Source organism: Ursus arctos, unplaced genomic scaffold (genome assembly GCF_023065955.2).
Source record: "Ursus arctos isolate Adak ecotype North America unplaced genomic scaffold, UrsArc2.0 scaffold_26, whole genome shotgun sequence".
NCBI lineage: Eukaryota > Metazoa > Chordata > Mammalia > Carnivora > Ursidae > Ursus > Ursus arctos.
This window is the reverse complement of record NW_026622941.1, coordinates 1,215,293-1,229,413: the sequence shown is the minus strand read 5'-3', so window position 1 is coordinate 1,229,413 and position 14,121 is coordinate 1,215,293. Positions and strand designations below refer to the sequence as shown.

At 41.2% G+C, this 14,121-nt stretch overlaps 1 protein-coding gene and 1 pseudogene across 3 annotated transcripts in view; both read left to right on the top strand.

Annotated features, from left to right (window-relative positions):
* The window catches only part of CACNA1C (calcium voltage-gated channel subunit alpha1 C), a 646,718-nt gene that overhangs the window by 600,226 nt on the left and 32,371 nt on the right, over positions 1-14,121 (top strand). For all 3 annotated transcript variants that reach the window (XM_057319003.1, XM_057319002.1, XM_057319004.1), the window contains 4 exons: positions 5,213-5,378; positions 5,952-6,079; positions 6,717-6,813; positions 8,655-8,757. In XM_057319003.1, coding sequence (XP_057174986.1) covers positions 5,213-5,378; positions 5,952-6,079; positions 6,717-6,813; positions 8,655-8,757 — 494 coding nt within the window. The remainder of the gene's footprint in view (positions 1-5,212; positions 5,379-5,951; positions 6,080-6,716; positions 6,814-8,654; positions 8,758-14,121) is intronic.
* LOC113258104 (U2 spliceosomal RNA) lies at positions 1,089-1,199 on the top strand (annotated as a pseudogene).

Genomic DNA, 14,121 nt, shown 5'->3' with positions numbered 1-14,121 from the left:
GAATAGATCATTCCTATGTTACATAAACTTTTCAGGAATAGAAGGGGGTATGAAATCTCCTCAGTCATTCCATTAAGTCATTCTATAAGGCTAAATAAGGCTAATACCTTATGTATTAAGAAAGAAAAAAAAAGCAAGAAGTATAAATATGAAAATGTGTAGACCTAACTGTCATTGTTGACAACAACAGGTTGATCCAAGTAGAATAAAACAAGCATATCAACTCAGAACCCTTATAACCATCAATAGGATCAGTAAAGTGGAAGATCAACAAGGGAAAACAATCACTTTCCTGTCCTGGCAAGTTTAATTTTGTCAGCCTTCTGTAACAAAATACAAAATGGGTGCTTAAACAGCAGACATTTCCTTCTCATGTATCTGGAGGCTGAAAGTCTGAGATCAAGGTCCCAGCCAATTCAGTTCCTGGTGTGAGCCCTCTTCCTGGCCTAAAGAGAGCCACCTTGTTGCTGTGTCCTCATATGACGGAGAGAGAGAAAGCTCTAGTCTCTCTTCCTGTTCTTATGAAGACACTAATTTTATTATGGGGGCCCCAGCCTTATGACCTGATCTAAGCCTTATTACCTCCTAAGGCCTCACCTGCAAATTTATTGAGGTTTAGGGCTTCAACATACTCATTTGGTGGGAACACACTCAGTCTCTAATAGGTAATTAGGAATATAACAGAAAAGAGCACCTTTTCTAATCAACATTATACTGCAAATTTTATCCAATGCAATAAGAAAAAAAAAATCAAAGAGTAGGAATTAGAGAAATAACAAAATTAAATGCCAAAAAAAAAAGATCGCTAAACTCAACGACAACGACAACCAAAACAACAACAACAATAACAACAACTTTAAAATGGGCAAAAGAGGGGCGCCTGGGGTGGTTCAGTCAGTTAAGCGTCCAACTCTTGATTTAGGCTCCGGTCATAATCTCAGGGTCGGGGGATCAAGGTCTGCATGAGGCTCCATGCTCAGCAAGGAATCTGCTTGAGAATCTCTCTCTCCCTCTCCCTTTGCTCCTCCCCTCTAATTTCTTTCTCTCTCTAAAATAAATAAATCTTTTTTTTAATGGGCAAAGGACCTATCGCTTCTCGGCCTTTTGGCTAAGATCAAGTATAGTATCTGTTCTTATCAGTTTAATGGGCAAAGGACCTGAATAGACATTTTGAATCGACATTTTTCCAAAGAAGATATATGAATGGCCAATAAGCACAGGAAAAGATGTTTCACATCACTAATCATAGGGAAATGTAAATCAAAACCACAGTGAGCTACTACCTCGTTCATTAGGATGGCTACTATCAAAAAACAAAACAAAACAGAGAACAACAGGTATTGGCAAAGATGTGGAGTGATTGGAACCCTTATGCCCTGTTGTGGGATATAAAAAGGCACACCCGTTGTGGAAAACAGTATGATGGTTCCTCAAAAAATTAAAGATAAAATTACCATATGATCCATCAACTTCACTTCTGGGTATATATACCAGCCAACTGAATTCAGGATCTAGAAGAGATAGCTTTACAACCATGTTCATAGCAGCATTATTCACAATGGGTAAAATGTGGACGCAACCCAAGTGCCCACTGACACGTGAATAGATAAGCAGAATGTGGTGCATACATGCAACGCAATATTATTCAGCCTTGAAAAAGGAAGGAAATTCTGCAATATGCTACAACAGGGTTGAACCTCGAGGACAGTATGCTAAGTGAGATAAGCCAGTCACAAAAAGACAAATACTATGCAATTCCACTTATATGAGGTACTTAGTCAAAATTGTAAACACAGAGAGTAGAGAGGTGGTTGCCAGGGCCTAGGGGGAGAGGAGAATGGGGACTTATTAATTAATAGGCACAGAGCTTCAGTTTTACAAGATGAAAAGATGAATTATGGGGATGCATGGTGGTGATTGCTGCACAACAATGTGGATATATTTAATACCACTAAACTAAACACTTAAAAATGGTTAAGATGGTAAATTTTGTTATGTGTATTTTACTACCATAAAAAGAAAATAAATAAAACCTCTTTTAAAAATGTATTGCCCATGTAAACTATACAAGAGAAACTGCAGAACTAAGAGAATTCAGCCAATCTTGCACAGATAAAATCAACTGTATTCCCTATACATCAGTTGCAAACAGGAAATATAACTTCTTAAATGTACTGCTTATAATACCAAAATTTTGTTCATTTATTTTAAATAAGATACCTAGAAATAATCTAACAAAAGATATACATGGGGGAATTATAAAAAATTCTTAAAAGACATTACATAAGGCTCAAATAAATGGAGAAGTGTGCCATATTGATGGCTGGGAGTCTTAATGTCACAAAAATATCAAATTCTCCAAGTTAATCTATGCAATTCCAATAAGACTGTCAGTGGGATTGTTCATGGAACTTGATGAGCTGATGCTAACGTGTCTGTGTAAGAAAAAAGGAAAATGAATAGCCAGGACAATTTTGAAGAACAACAAGCTGGAAGGACTCACTGTTTATAAGAGAGCAAGACTTAAGATAAAGCTCTGTGATCAAGACAGTGTGGTCCATTGGTATCAACATAGACAAATAAACCTACAAAATAGAATGAAAAGGCTAGCACGAGACCCACACAGCTATGGAAATACAATATATGTCAGAAGGGATATTTCAATGAAGGGGGGTAAACAGAAAGGGGAATGAACCACGAGAGACTGTGGACTCTTGGAAACAAACTGAGGGCTTCAGAGGGGAGGGGGGTGGGGGATTGGGATAGGCCGGTGATGGGTATTAAGGAGGGCACATATTGCATGGTGTACTGGGTGTTATAAGCAAGTAATGAATCATGGAACATTGCATCAAGAACTGGGGATGTACTGTATGGTGACTAAGATAACAAAATAAATATTATTTAAAAAAAGAAGAAGAAGGGATATTCAAATCAGTAGGTAAAGATGAACTACTCAATAAATTGTATTAAGAAAATTGGTTATCCACAAAGGAAAAGATAAAGCGTATTTCTACCTTATATCTGAGAAACAAACTGAGGGCTTCAGAGGGGAGGGGGTGGGGAATGGGATAGGCTGGTGATGGGTAGTAAGGAGGGCACGTATTGCATGGTGCACTGGGTGTTATACGCAACTAATGAATCATGGAACTTTACATCAAAAACCAGGGATGTGGGGCGCCTGGGTAGCGCAGTCGTTAAGCGTCTGCCTTCAGCTCAGGGCGTGATCCCAGCGATCTGGGATCGAGCCCCACATCAGGCTCCTCCTCTGGGAGCCTGCTTCTTCCTCTCCCACTCCCCCTGCTTGTGTTCCCTCTCTCGCTGGCTGTCTCTCTGTCACATAAATAAATAAAATCTTTAAAAAAAAACCAGGGATGTACTGTATGGTGACTAACATAATATAATAAAAAAATATATTATTACTAAAAAAAGGACAAAAATAAATTCCAGATTAATGGGTTATTATATAAAACAAAATTTTAGAATTTTTAGAATATGTAGGAAAATATCTTTATGACCTAGAATAAGGAAGGATTTCTTCAAACAAGATAGCAAAAAACAGTGAAATTTAAAATTTAGATTCATCAGGGCTGCCTGGGTGGCTCAGTTAGTCGGTTAAGTGTCTGACTCTTGGTTTCAGCTCAGGTCATGATCTCAGGGTCATGGGATCAAGCCTCCTGTCGGGCTCCACACTCAGTGGGGAGTCTGCCTGAGATTCTCTCCCTCTCCCTCTGCCCCTACCCCAGCTCGCTCTCTCTCTATCAAATAAATAAATAAATCTTTACAAAAATAAAATAAAATTTAGATTCATTAAAATAAATAGGTTTCACCATAAATAAGGCTATAGACAAGCCACAGACTGGAGGAAGGTACTTACTATGCACGTAACTGACAAAGGATTAATAGAAAGAATATATTTTTTTTAAAAAACCACACATGAACAAGAAGACAAATAACCCAGGAGAGAGACAAAAATATGAACACACAGTTCAACAGAAAATGAAATAAAAATTCTTAACCCATTAATCATTTAAACCCAAATTAAGACAGCAATGAAATATCATTTCACACCCATCACATGAGCAACATTTTTTAAAATTCATTAATACAAAGAGTTGACAAGTCTAAACTCATAGAATCAGAGAGTAGAAAAGGAGTTAGCCAGGAGCTGGAAGGGATGAGGATAGGGAGAAGTTAGGAGAAGGGCACACACTTTCGGCTATAAGACAAAGAAGTTCTGAAGATCTAATGGGTAACATGGTGTTGGTAGTTGATAACGCTGTATTACATACTTGAAATTTTCTAAGATCTGAAATGTGCTCATTAAAAAAAAAGATCAATATGTGAGGGGATGAGTGTGTTAACTAGGTGGGAGGAGTTGGATCAAATCATCACGACAGACACTGTAAATATCTTACAATTTTGTCAATTATACCTCGGGAAAACCGAAAAAACGTTGACAGGTCTGCAAAGCAATGGCATTTGTCCCACACTGACAACAGGAGCATAAATTGCACAAACCTTTGGAGAACCAGCAATACCTAGTGGAAGTGAAGACACACCTCCTTCACCTGGCAATTCCACTCTCTAAGCAGATAACCAGGGCATGGACCTGCATGCTGATTGTAGGGTTCTTTGTAATAGCAAAAAAGAAAATAAAAGAGAAACCTTTAACGGGACAGCGGGTTTATTAAAATGGTATCATAGAGGGCACCTGGGTGGCTCAGTCAGATAAGCATCTGCCTTCGGCTCAGGTAATGATCCCAGGGTCCCGGGATCAAGTCCCACATTGGGCTCCCTACTCAGCTGGGAGTCTGCTTCTCCCTCTGTCTCTGCTCGTGCTCTCATTCTCTCTCAAATAAATAAAATATTTTTTAAAAATTGGTATAGACATAGAATATACTGCTATATGGCAGTTAAGATGAATGAACTAGAGCCTAATGGATAAATCTCCAAAACTTAACATGAATGGCAAAAAGAAGGACTTTTCAGAAAAGGTGGATTGTGACCATCTATGGAAAGTTTTAAACTATTCAAAACAATGCTATGTATCTTCATATTTAGCGAATGTATAAGAGCATTCAGGGAACGATAAACACCAAATTCAACTTAGTAGTCCCTCTGAGGAGGGAGGATGGGGCAAAGGGTGAAGGAAAGATCCAGAGATATGAGATGGGCCCCACGGGTGGCGGACTCTCTCACCTCTCTCCCCTAGGTGTGCCACCGGGGAGGCATGGCAGGACATCATGCTGGCCTGCATGCCAGGGAAGAAGTGTGCCCCCGAATCGGAGCCCAGCAACAGCACAGAAGGCGAAACACCCTGTGGCAGCAGCTTCGCGGTCTTCTACTTCATCAGCTTCTACATGCTTTGTGCCTTCCTGGTAAGCCGGGGGGGGGACTGAACAGCCACAGGTTGTGAGTGTGCAGTTCAAGGCAGCCCAGGCCCTCTCTCTCTGCAGCTTGCAGTCAGAGGAGCCAGCTTAGAAAGACTCAGTTAGTAGCAATATGCAACCACTAGACGAGGGCATAAAGCCCTGGGCCAAAGCAAGCCCAACCAGCACCTTTCTCTTCTCTTCTTGGCTCTTGTCATGGTGGTATTTGTCCCAGGGGACAGAAGGGATGTGTGTGGAGGCCTAGAGGCAATGGATATGTTTTGGACACTTTGATGAGGATTGTAGGGAAGGGTGGTGGAGAAAACTGCCCTCTGTCCTTGGCAGCCCTACCCAGCGGTTTGGTATGAGAGAAGCTGTCCAGCCCACATGTGGGGTTCATCCCACACCACTCTGAGGGGAGCTGTGTCAGGTTCATACACAAGAGACCGCAGCACCAGGGGCTGATTTTTTAGATGGTGAACATACCTGGTCTTTAGAAATGTGGGCTTCTGCCAGGTATGGCACTGGCTGGCAAAGTGAATTCAAGTGGCAAGAAGCTCATCATATCTCTGTTCTTTTCAGATCATCAACCTCTTTGTAGCTGTCATCATGGACAACTTTGACTACCTGACAAGGGACTGGTCAATTCTTGGTCCCCATCATCTGGATGAATTTAAAAGAATCTGGGCAGAGTATGATCCTGAAGCCAAGTAAGTTCCCAGAGGGAAACACTGGTTCCCAAAGTCTAGAGGACATTATGTGACCATACCTATAGAAGAGGTTCAACACAGGTTAGCATTGGGTAGATCGATTAGAAACACTGAACTGCACCAGACCCCAGGGTCAAGGGTCAAAGGCCAGCAATAGGAGGTCAAGCATCTTGGGCTAAGTCAAGAGCATATCTATTTTCAGTTGAGCAGAAGGATGGGAGATCTTAGTGTGAGGAATAACTAGTAAGTATTCAAGTTAAAATGTTTAGAGTTAAGCAGATCTCAACCCTATTCTCTCCTCGGGTTCAAGGATACCTTATTTGTCAGTCACATTTAGTTGACACTTAATAAATGCCTTTTGGTCAGATGGTTAGATTGCAGCAGCAAGTATATGTGAGAATCTCATTGAACTACCTAAAGTCCCTTCCACGTTGAACATAGCACTGCTGGAAAGTTGCTCATTAAAATCTAAACATGTATATATTGGTTTTGGAGTTTTACCATGCAATTCTGCAACTCTGCACTGAGTTTGACCAATAGGGCGACGGCTATGAAGAGCCTGATACATGAGTCGTGGGCTGCAGGCTGAGACCATGGCCCTCTGACTGATCTTTCCCTCCTCACCTTCCTCTTTTAGGGGTCGTATCAAGCACCTAGATGTGGTGACCCTGCTTCGACGGATCCAGCCCCCACTGGGTTTTGGGAAGCTGTGCCCTCACCGCGTGGCTTGCAAAGTAAGTGATGACCTGGGTTCACCGGGGAAAAAGAAAATATGGGAGGGAAGAAGCCTGTTTGTCTTGTGACTTTAGTCAGGCCATTGATCCTTTAAGGGCATGACAATAATATTTTGTGTGCTAAAGAAATGAGCCTGAGCCAGATTACATTTTAAGGTTCCTTCCAACAACAAATCCTCAGACTCTATAAAGGAAAACTGAGGTGAATGCCTCATGATCCAACAGATCACATGCCCAGTCCCATCAGACTGTACCACCTAGGCATCCTGGAAGACTTCCAGCCAAGGACGGATGGGTTAGAGGTTCTCTTCCTGGGATCAAAGGGCTATTAAAGGGTCCATTCATCAGCTTTAGGGACCTGGAAAGCCCTAAAGTTGTGTACAAAATCACTGAAACACTCACAAATTTTACCAGGGAGAGGATCTATCATGTTCATCAGATTTCTAAGTGAGTCTATGACCCCATAAAAGTTAAAGACAAGCATCCTAGGTTCTTTAGACCCAACTCTTGCTCATGTGGCCCTCTTATGACCTTGAGACTGAGCAACCCCTTAAATTGTGTGCCCAGGCACCTCTCTTACCTCACTGTAATCCCAATCAGGTAGCCCCACAGTTGCCAAAGAGTATTGCTTCTACTCTATCCCCTCTTCTTTTAATTCCCATTTCCACCATTCTGTATTGTGAGAATCACTGTGAGATGAAAAGAGTTGGGGGAAGTGAGTTCAGAGAGCTGCATAGAAGAAGCACAAATAGAAAAATTCAACTATGGATAATCCACTAATGGGAAATGGAGAATTGAATTGTGCTCTGTTTTACTCAGTTTTTTCTCACTTATATCTCCACTATGTTCCAAAAAAAAAAGATTTTAGCATATTTCCAAGGTTATAGAAGATATGAGGGGGAAAAAGCACAAATTAAATGTAATGTCAAAGCACAATGAACAAAAGAGCAAGGACAAGTGTGGCCTGCATGAGATGATAGTGCATCCATCATGGTCTCCAGATGGGCCTGGACAGGCTACCAATTGGGTGTTCAGCTTCCCAGTGACTGCTCCACAATTCACACTGACCATGAGAGTCAAGAAGATCCAGTCACTCAGGAAAATTATAACTCTTCTTGGCACTATGATTAATAGGGGGACACCATGTGATCTAACAAATAACATCTTTGACCACATCTTGAGAGCAAATGCCAGAATGACTTTCATGGTGTTCTTTCTCATAATTATTCTGGTGTGTGCTGAGGGCCCCACACCAGGGCACAATGCAACGGCAGCAATTTTGGGTGATGAGGAAGGAGGGAAAAGGTCAATCCTATCCAGCCAACAAGCTTTTGACCCAGCTTGATGCAGAGGTCTATTTTTCAATATACAGAAAAGAGGATACACTGCAACTCCTGTATGCAAACCTGCCATTACTATCTCTCTTATCAGGCTTTGAATGAATGCTGGCTGGCAGGTGGGCTTCTGGCAAGAGCCTGGCATGCAGCTGTTCTTTGTTGCCAGTAGAGAGCACACACAAATGCCTGAGTGGACATTTGAGCTGAGGAGGGGTTGGGTGAGCTTAACATCCTTTTGTGGACGCAAGGGTCTAATAAGAACAAGTTCTATTCCTCCCTCACCCTATGTGGAAGGGTGAGAGTACTTATAGCAGACCTAAGGTTTCCCCCAAAACAGGTTTTGAATACATTTTAATGACCCATGCCTCAAACCCCTTCCTGCTCCTGACACATGCACACAAGTTTCAAGGCACCCTCCCAGCATTCTCCTGCCCTGGTGGCTCCGTAGGTCCTTCGAGAACTGTTTGCTATAATCACCAGCTTTGCCTCCTCTTCCCCCTCCAGCGCCTGGTCTCCATGAACATGCCTCTGAACAGTGATGGGACAGTCATGTTCAATGCCACCCTGTTTGCCCTGGTCCGGACAGCCCTGCGAATCAAAACAGAAGGTAAGTGTCATCTGAGGGCCACTGGGAGAGCCATTCTGAAGATCTAGCAGACTAACCAAACAGCTTGCAGAAATGCTGCCAGGATCTTCCCATTCCATGTAGCATCAGAGCAGTGGTTCAGTGATAACTTCACATCCAGGGATGCTGAGGAAGCCCAACCTACTTTTGTTTCCTTTGCTCCTTGAATGGCCTGCTGGTCTCTAGCTTATTTATTTTGAATTCTAGCCTTCCATTAATTTCTAGAAATTATTCTGGGTGATATCTTGAAGTCATAGCTTATAGTTAAAAAAGCAGAAGGTGATGAGCGTTACCTAAAGCAGGGCTAAGCCCCAACTAAATGGAATTTTACTGACTGTGTGGATCTCTCAAATGCTTAACTTCCTTTTTAAATTAGAACTGTAGAACGGGGTCATATTGGCAAATGCTGACTATGGTCAAAGTCGTCACATACAATTGTACAGGCTGTACCTGGATCAAGGTGCTCAGCCAGCCAGAGGCTGTGGGTTAAGATCTCACCTATGCTCTACTGGTTGGGCCATGCTTCCTCAGAGCTGTGTTCACCTGAAGGGATGCCTTCTGGTTTGCACAAAGGTACCCTATTGGCCAGCAGCAGCCTTGGCTGAGGTAACCTGCTGTCCTTGTAACTGATAAGTATTTCTGAACCGCTCTGTGGAAAAAGCTATATAGAATGTACCTAAGAAGATGTGATCGCTCTCTAAGAACTTCTAGCTTATGATAGTGTTTTGTAGATTGTGGTCAGAAGACCACCTGCCTCTGATTCAGCTGTTGAAGTTTGTTTAAAATGTAATAAATCATTTATTCTCTCTCTACTTCAGCTCCTTCATTTGTAAAATAAGAAAGATAATGATGTGTGGAAATTCACTTCAGTGAATAATCCAGCAGAGAAGTGCCTTTTCTCAGTTAAATCCTTCCAGAAAATAATAGAAATATCTAAAATGAGGGAAAACAGGAACCAGGCCAGCAAGATACATGTTAAAATAATGAGCTAATCTTAAAATAGTTCAAGTTATGCTGCTGAGCTAAAGAGAAACAAAGGCTGAGGGAGACAGTCCAACATGCTGGCATAGGAAGACCCTGAACTCACCTCCTCTCAAGGACACACTAAATCTACACCCACATATAGAACAATTCATCCTGAAGAACTGAGTGCTGATTGAACAACTTCTATACAACAAAGAGGGACCACACAGAAAATGGTAGGAAAGATGAAGACATGGTAACCATGGGAAACCTTCCCCCAAAAAACCAATGTTACAACCTGCAGTGAGGAAGGATAGCACTGAGGGCCCTATACCCAAGCTCACCCATCCTGGGACACAGGAAAAACAGTGGCTTGAAGGGCAACAAGACTATAAGTGAAGGAAATCCATTTACATCCACTTAATGGCAGGGGAAAGGGAACTACTGGAACTCTCTTCCAGGTTGGAGGTACCAATAAGCACAATTGTTTACATTCCCCTCCACCTTGATAGTGCAGATGGGAGCAGAGTCCAGGTGCTCTAGTTGGTCAGCTTTGGTTACTCCAGTGAGCCCCAGGCCCTTAGTCCACACCAGCTCTCCCCAAGGTAGCCCTCCATCCATGCCCGCCCCAGCTTCTACCACCCCACCAAGGTGGTCTCCAGTCTCAGTGCACCCCAGGCCACCCCTGGCCAGTGCCTGCTCCAGTTCTAGCCATTCCATCAGGGTAGACCAGGCATAGTGTGCTCCTGGACTCCCCCAGGCCATGCTGGCTTCAGCTCCAGCCAGCCAGCCAAAGCTTCCAGGCACACACAATGTACACAGGAGATGTTCCTACACAAGGCTGCTCCTTAAGACTGGGAAAGGTGGCTATTCCGCCTAATTTGTAGAGGCTAACACTGAAAATCAAACAAAATGAAGAGACAGAAGAATATGTTCTAAATGAAAGAACAAGGTGAAACCCCAGGGGGGGGAAACCCTGATGAAATGGAGACAGGTAATTTATCAGACCAAGTGGAGTTCAAAGTAATGGTCATAAAGATGCTCACCAAACCCAGGAGAAGAATGGAGGAGCACAGTGAGAACTTCAACAAAGAGTCAGAAAATATAGAAAGTACCAAACAGGAGTCACAGAGCTGAAGAATACAACAATCGAATTGAGAAATACACTAGTAATCAACAGCAGATTAGACGATACAGAAGAATGGATTGGCAATCTGAAAGACAGAACAGTGGAAATCACCCAGTCAGAACAGCAAAAAGAAAAAAGAAGTTTTAAAATGAGAATAGTTTTAACTTCCTTAATCTGGGGAAGGAAACAAGCATTCAAGTCCAGACAGCACAGGGAACCCCACTGAAAATCAATAAAAATAAATCAACACCTCAACATAAAATAGTGTAGCTTGCAAATTTCAGAGATAAAGAGAAAATCCTGAAAGCAGCTTGGGACAAAAGGTTCTTAACTTACAAGGGTAGAAGCATAAGGCTAGCAGCAGACCTGTCCAGAGAGACCTGGCAGGCCAGAAAGGACTGGCATGATATATTCATTGTGCTAAATGGGAAAATATGAAGCCAAGAATACTTTATCCAGCGAGGCTGTCATTCAAAGTAGAAGGAGAAATAAAGACTGTCCAGAATAAACAAAACTAAAAGTATTTGTGAACACTAAACCAGCCCTGCAAGAAATATTAAAGGGGATCCTTTCAATGAAGAGAGAGCCCAAAAGTAACAAAGACCAGAAAAGAACAGAGACAATCTACAGAGCCAGTGACTTTATAGGTATGGCACTAAATTCAGATCTTTCAGTAATTACTGTGAATGTAAAGGGACTAAATGTTCCAATCAAAAGATATAAAGTATCAGATTGGATAATAAAAAAACAAGACCCATCAATATGCTGTCTACAAGAGACTCATTCTAGACCCAAAGACACCTCCAGATTCAAAGTGAGAGGGTGGAGGACCATTTATCATTCTAATGGACATCAAAAGAAAGCTGGAGTATCAGACAAACTAGATTTTAAACCAAGACTGTAATAAGAGATGAAGAAGGACACTTTATCATAATAAAAGGGTCTATCCAACAAGAAGATCTAACAACTGTAAATATTTATACCCCTAATTTGGGAACAGCCAATTATATAAACCAATTAATACCAAAATTAAAGAAACACATTGATAATAATACAATAGTAGGGGACTTTAACACCCCAGTCACAGCAATGGACAGATCATCTAAGCAGAAGATCAAAAAAGAAACAAGGGCTTTGATTGACACACTGGATCAGATGGATTTCACAGGTATATTCAGAGCATTTCATCCTAAAGCAACAGAATACACATTCTTCTTGAGTGCACATGGAACATTCTCCAGAAGAGGTCACATACTGGGTCACCAATCAGGTCTCAACTGGTATAAAAAGACTGAGATTATACCACGCATATTTTCAGAACATAGTGCTTTAAAACTTGAACTCAATCACAAGAAAAAAAAAATTGGAAGCGACACAAACACATGGAGGTGAAAGAGCATCCTAACTAAAGAATGAAAGGGTCAACCATGAAATTAAAAACGAATTAAAAAAAATACATAGAAGCAAATGAAAGTGAAAACATGACAGTTCAGAACCTTTGGGATGCAGCAAAGGTGGTCCTAAGATGGAAGTATATAGCAATACAGGCCTTTCTCAAAAAAAAAGAAAACTCTCAAATACACAACCTAAACTTACACCTAAAGGAGCTGGAAAAAGAACAGCAAATAAAGCCTAAATCCAGCAGGAGAAGAGAAGTAATAAAGATTAGAGCAGAGATCAATGATATAGAAATTAAAAAAAAAAAAAACAGTAGAACAGATCAACAAAACTAGGAGCTGGTTCTTTGAAAGAATAAAATTGACAAACCCTAGCCAGACTTATCAAAAAAGAAAAGAGAAAGGACCCGAACAAATAAAATCATGAATGGAAGAGGAGAGATCACAACCAACACTGACAAAATACAAACAATTATAAAAGAATATTATGAGCAATTATATGCCAACAACTTAGACTATCTGGAAGAAATGGATGTATTCCTAGAAACATATAAATTACCAAAACTGAAACAGGAAGAAATACAAAACCTGAACAGGCCCATAACCAGCAAAGAAATTGAATCAGTAATCAAAAATCTCCCCAAAACCAGAGTCCAGGGCCAGATGGCCTCCCAGCAGAATTCTAACAAACATTTAAAGAAGAATTAATACCCATTCTTCTGAAGCTGTTTGAAAAAGAAAAAAATGAAATGGAAAGAAAACTTCCAAACTCATTCTATGAGGCCAGAATTATCTTGATCTCAAAACCAGACAAAGACCCCACCAAAAGGGAGAATTATAGATCTATATCCCTGATGAACATGGATGCAAAACTTCTCACCAAGATACTAGCTAATAGGACCCAGCAGTACATCAAAAGGATTATTCACCACGACCAAAAGGGATTTATTCCTGGGCCGCAGGGATGGTTCAACATCCACAAATCAATCAGTGTGATGCACCACATTAATAAAAGAAAAGACAAGAACCATCTGATCCTCTCAATAGATGCAGAAAAAGCATTTGACAAATACAACATCCTTTCCTGATTAAAAAAAAAAAAAAAAACTCTGGGGCGCCTGGGTAGCGCAGTCGTTAAGCGTCTGCTCAGGGCGTGATCCTGGCATTCCGGGATCGAGTCCCACATCGGGCTCCTCCACTGGGAGCCTGCTTCTTCCTCTCCCACTCCTCTGCTGTGTTCCCTCTCTCGCTGGCTGTCTCTCTATCACATAAATAAATAAAATCTTTAAAAAAAATTCTCTTCAATGTAGTGATAGAGGAAACATACCTCAATATCATAATAGCCGTACATAAAAACCCACAGCAAATATCTTCCTCAATGGGGAATAACTTAGAGCTTTTCCCCTAAGGTCAGGAACACAACAGGAATGTCCACTCTCACCACTGTTGTTCAACATGGTACTGGAATTCCTAGCCTCAGCAATCAGACAACAAAAAGAAATAAAAAGGCATCCAAATTGGCAAAAATCAATCTTTCACTCTTCACAGATGACATGATATTCTGTGTAGAAAACCCAAAAGACTCCACCCAAAAATTGCTAGAACTGATACAGGAATTCAGCAAAGTGGCAGGATACAAATTCAATGCACAGAAATGAGTTGCATTTCTATACACTAACAATGAAGCAGAAGAAAGAAAAATCAAGGAATCAATCCCATTTACAATTGCACCAAAACCCATAAGATACTTAGAAATAAACCTAACCAAAGAGGATCTGTACTCTGAAGACTGTAAAGCACTTATGAAAGAAATTGAGGAAGACACAAAGAAATGGAAAAACATTCCATGTTCATGGG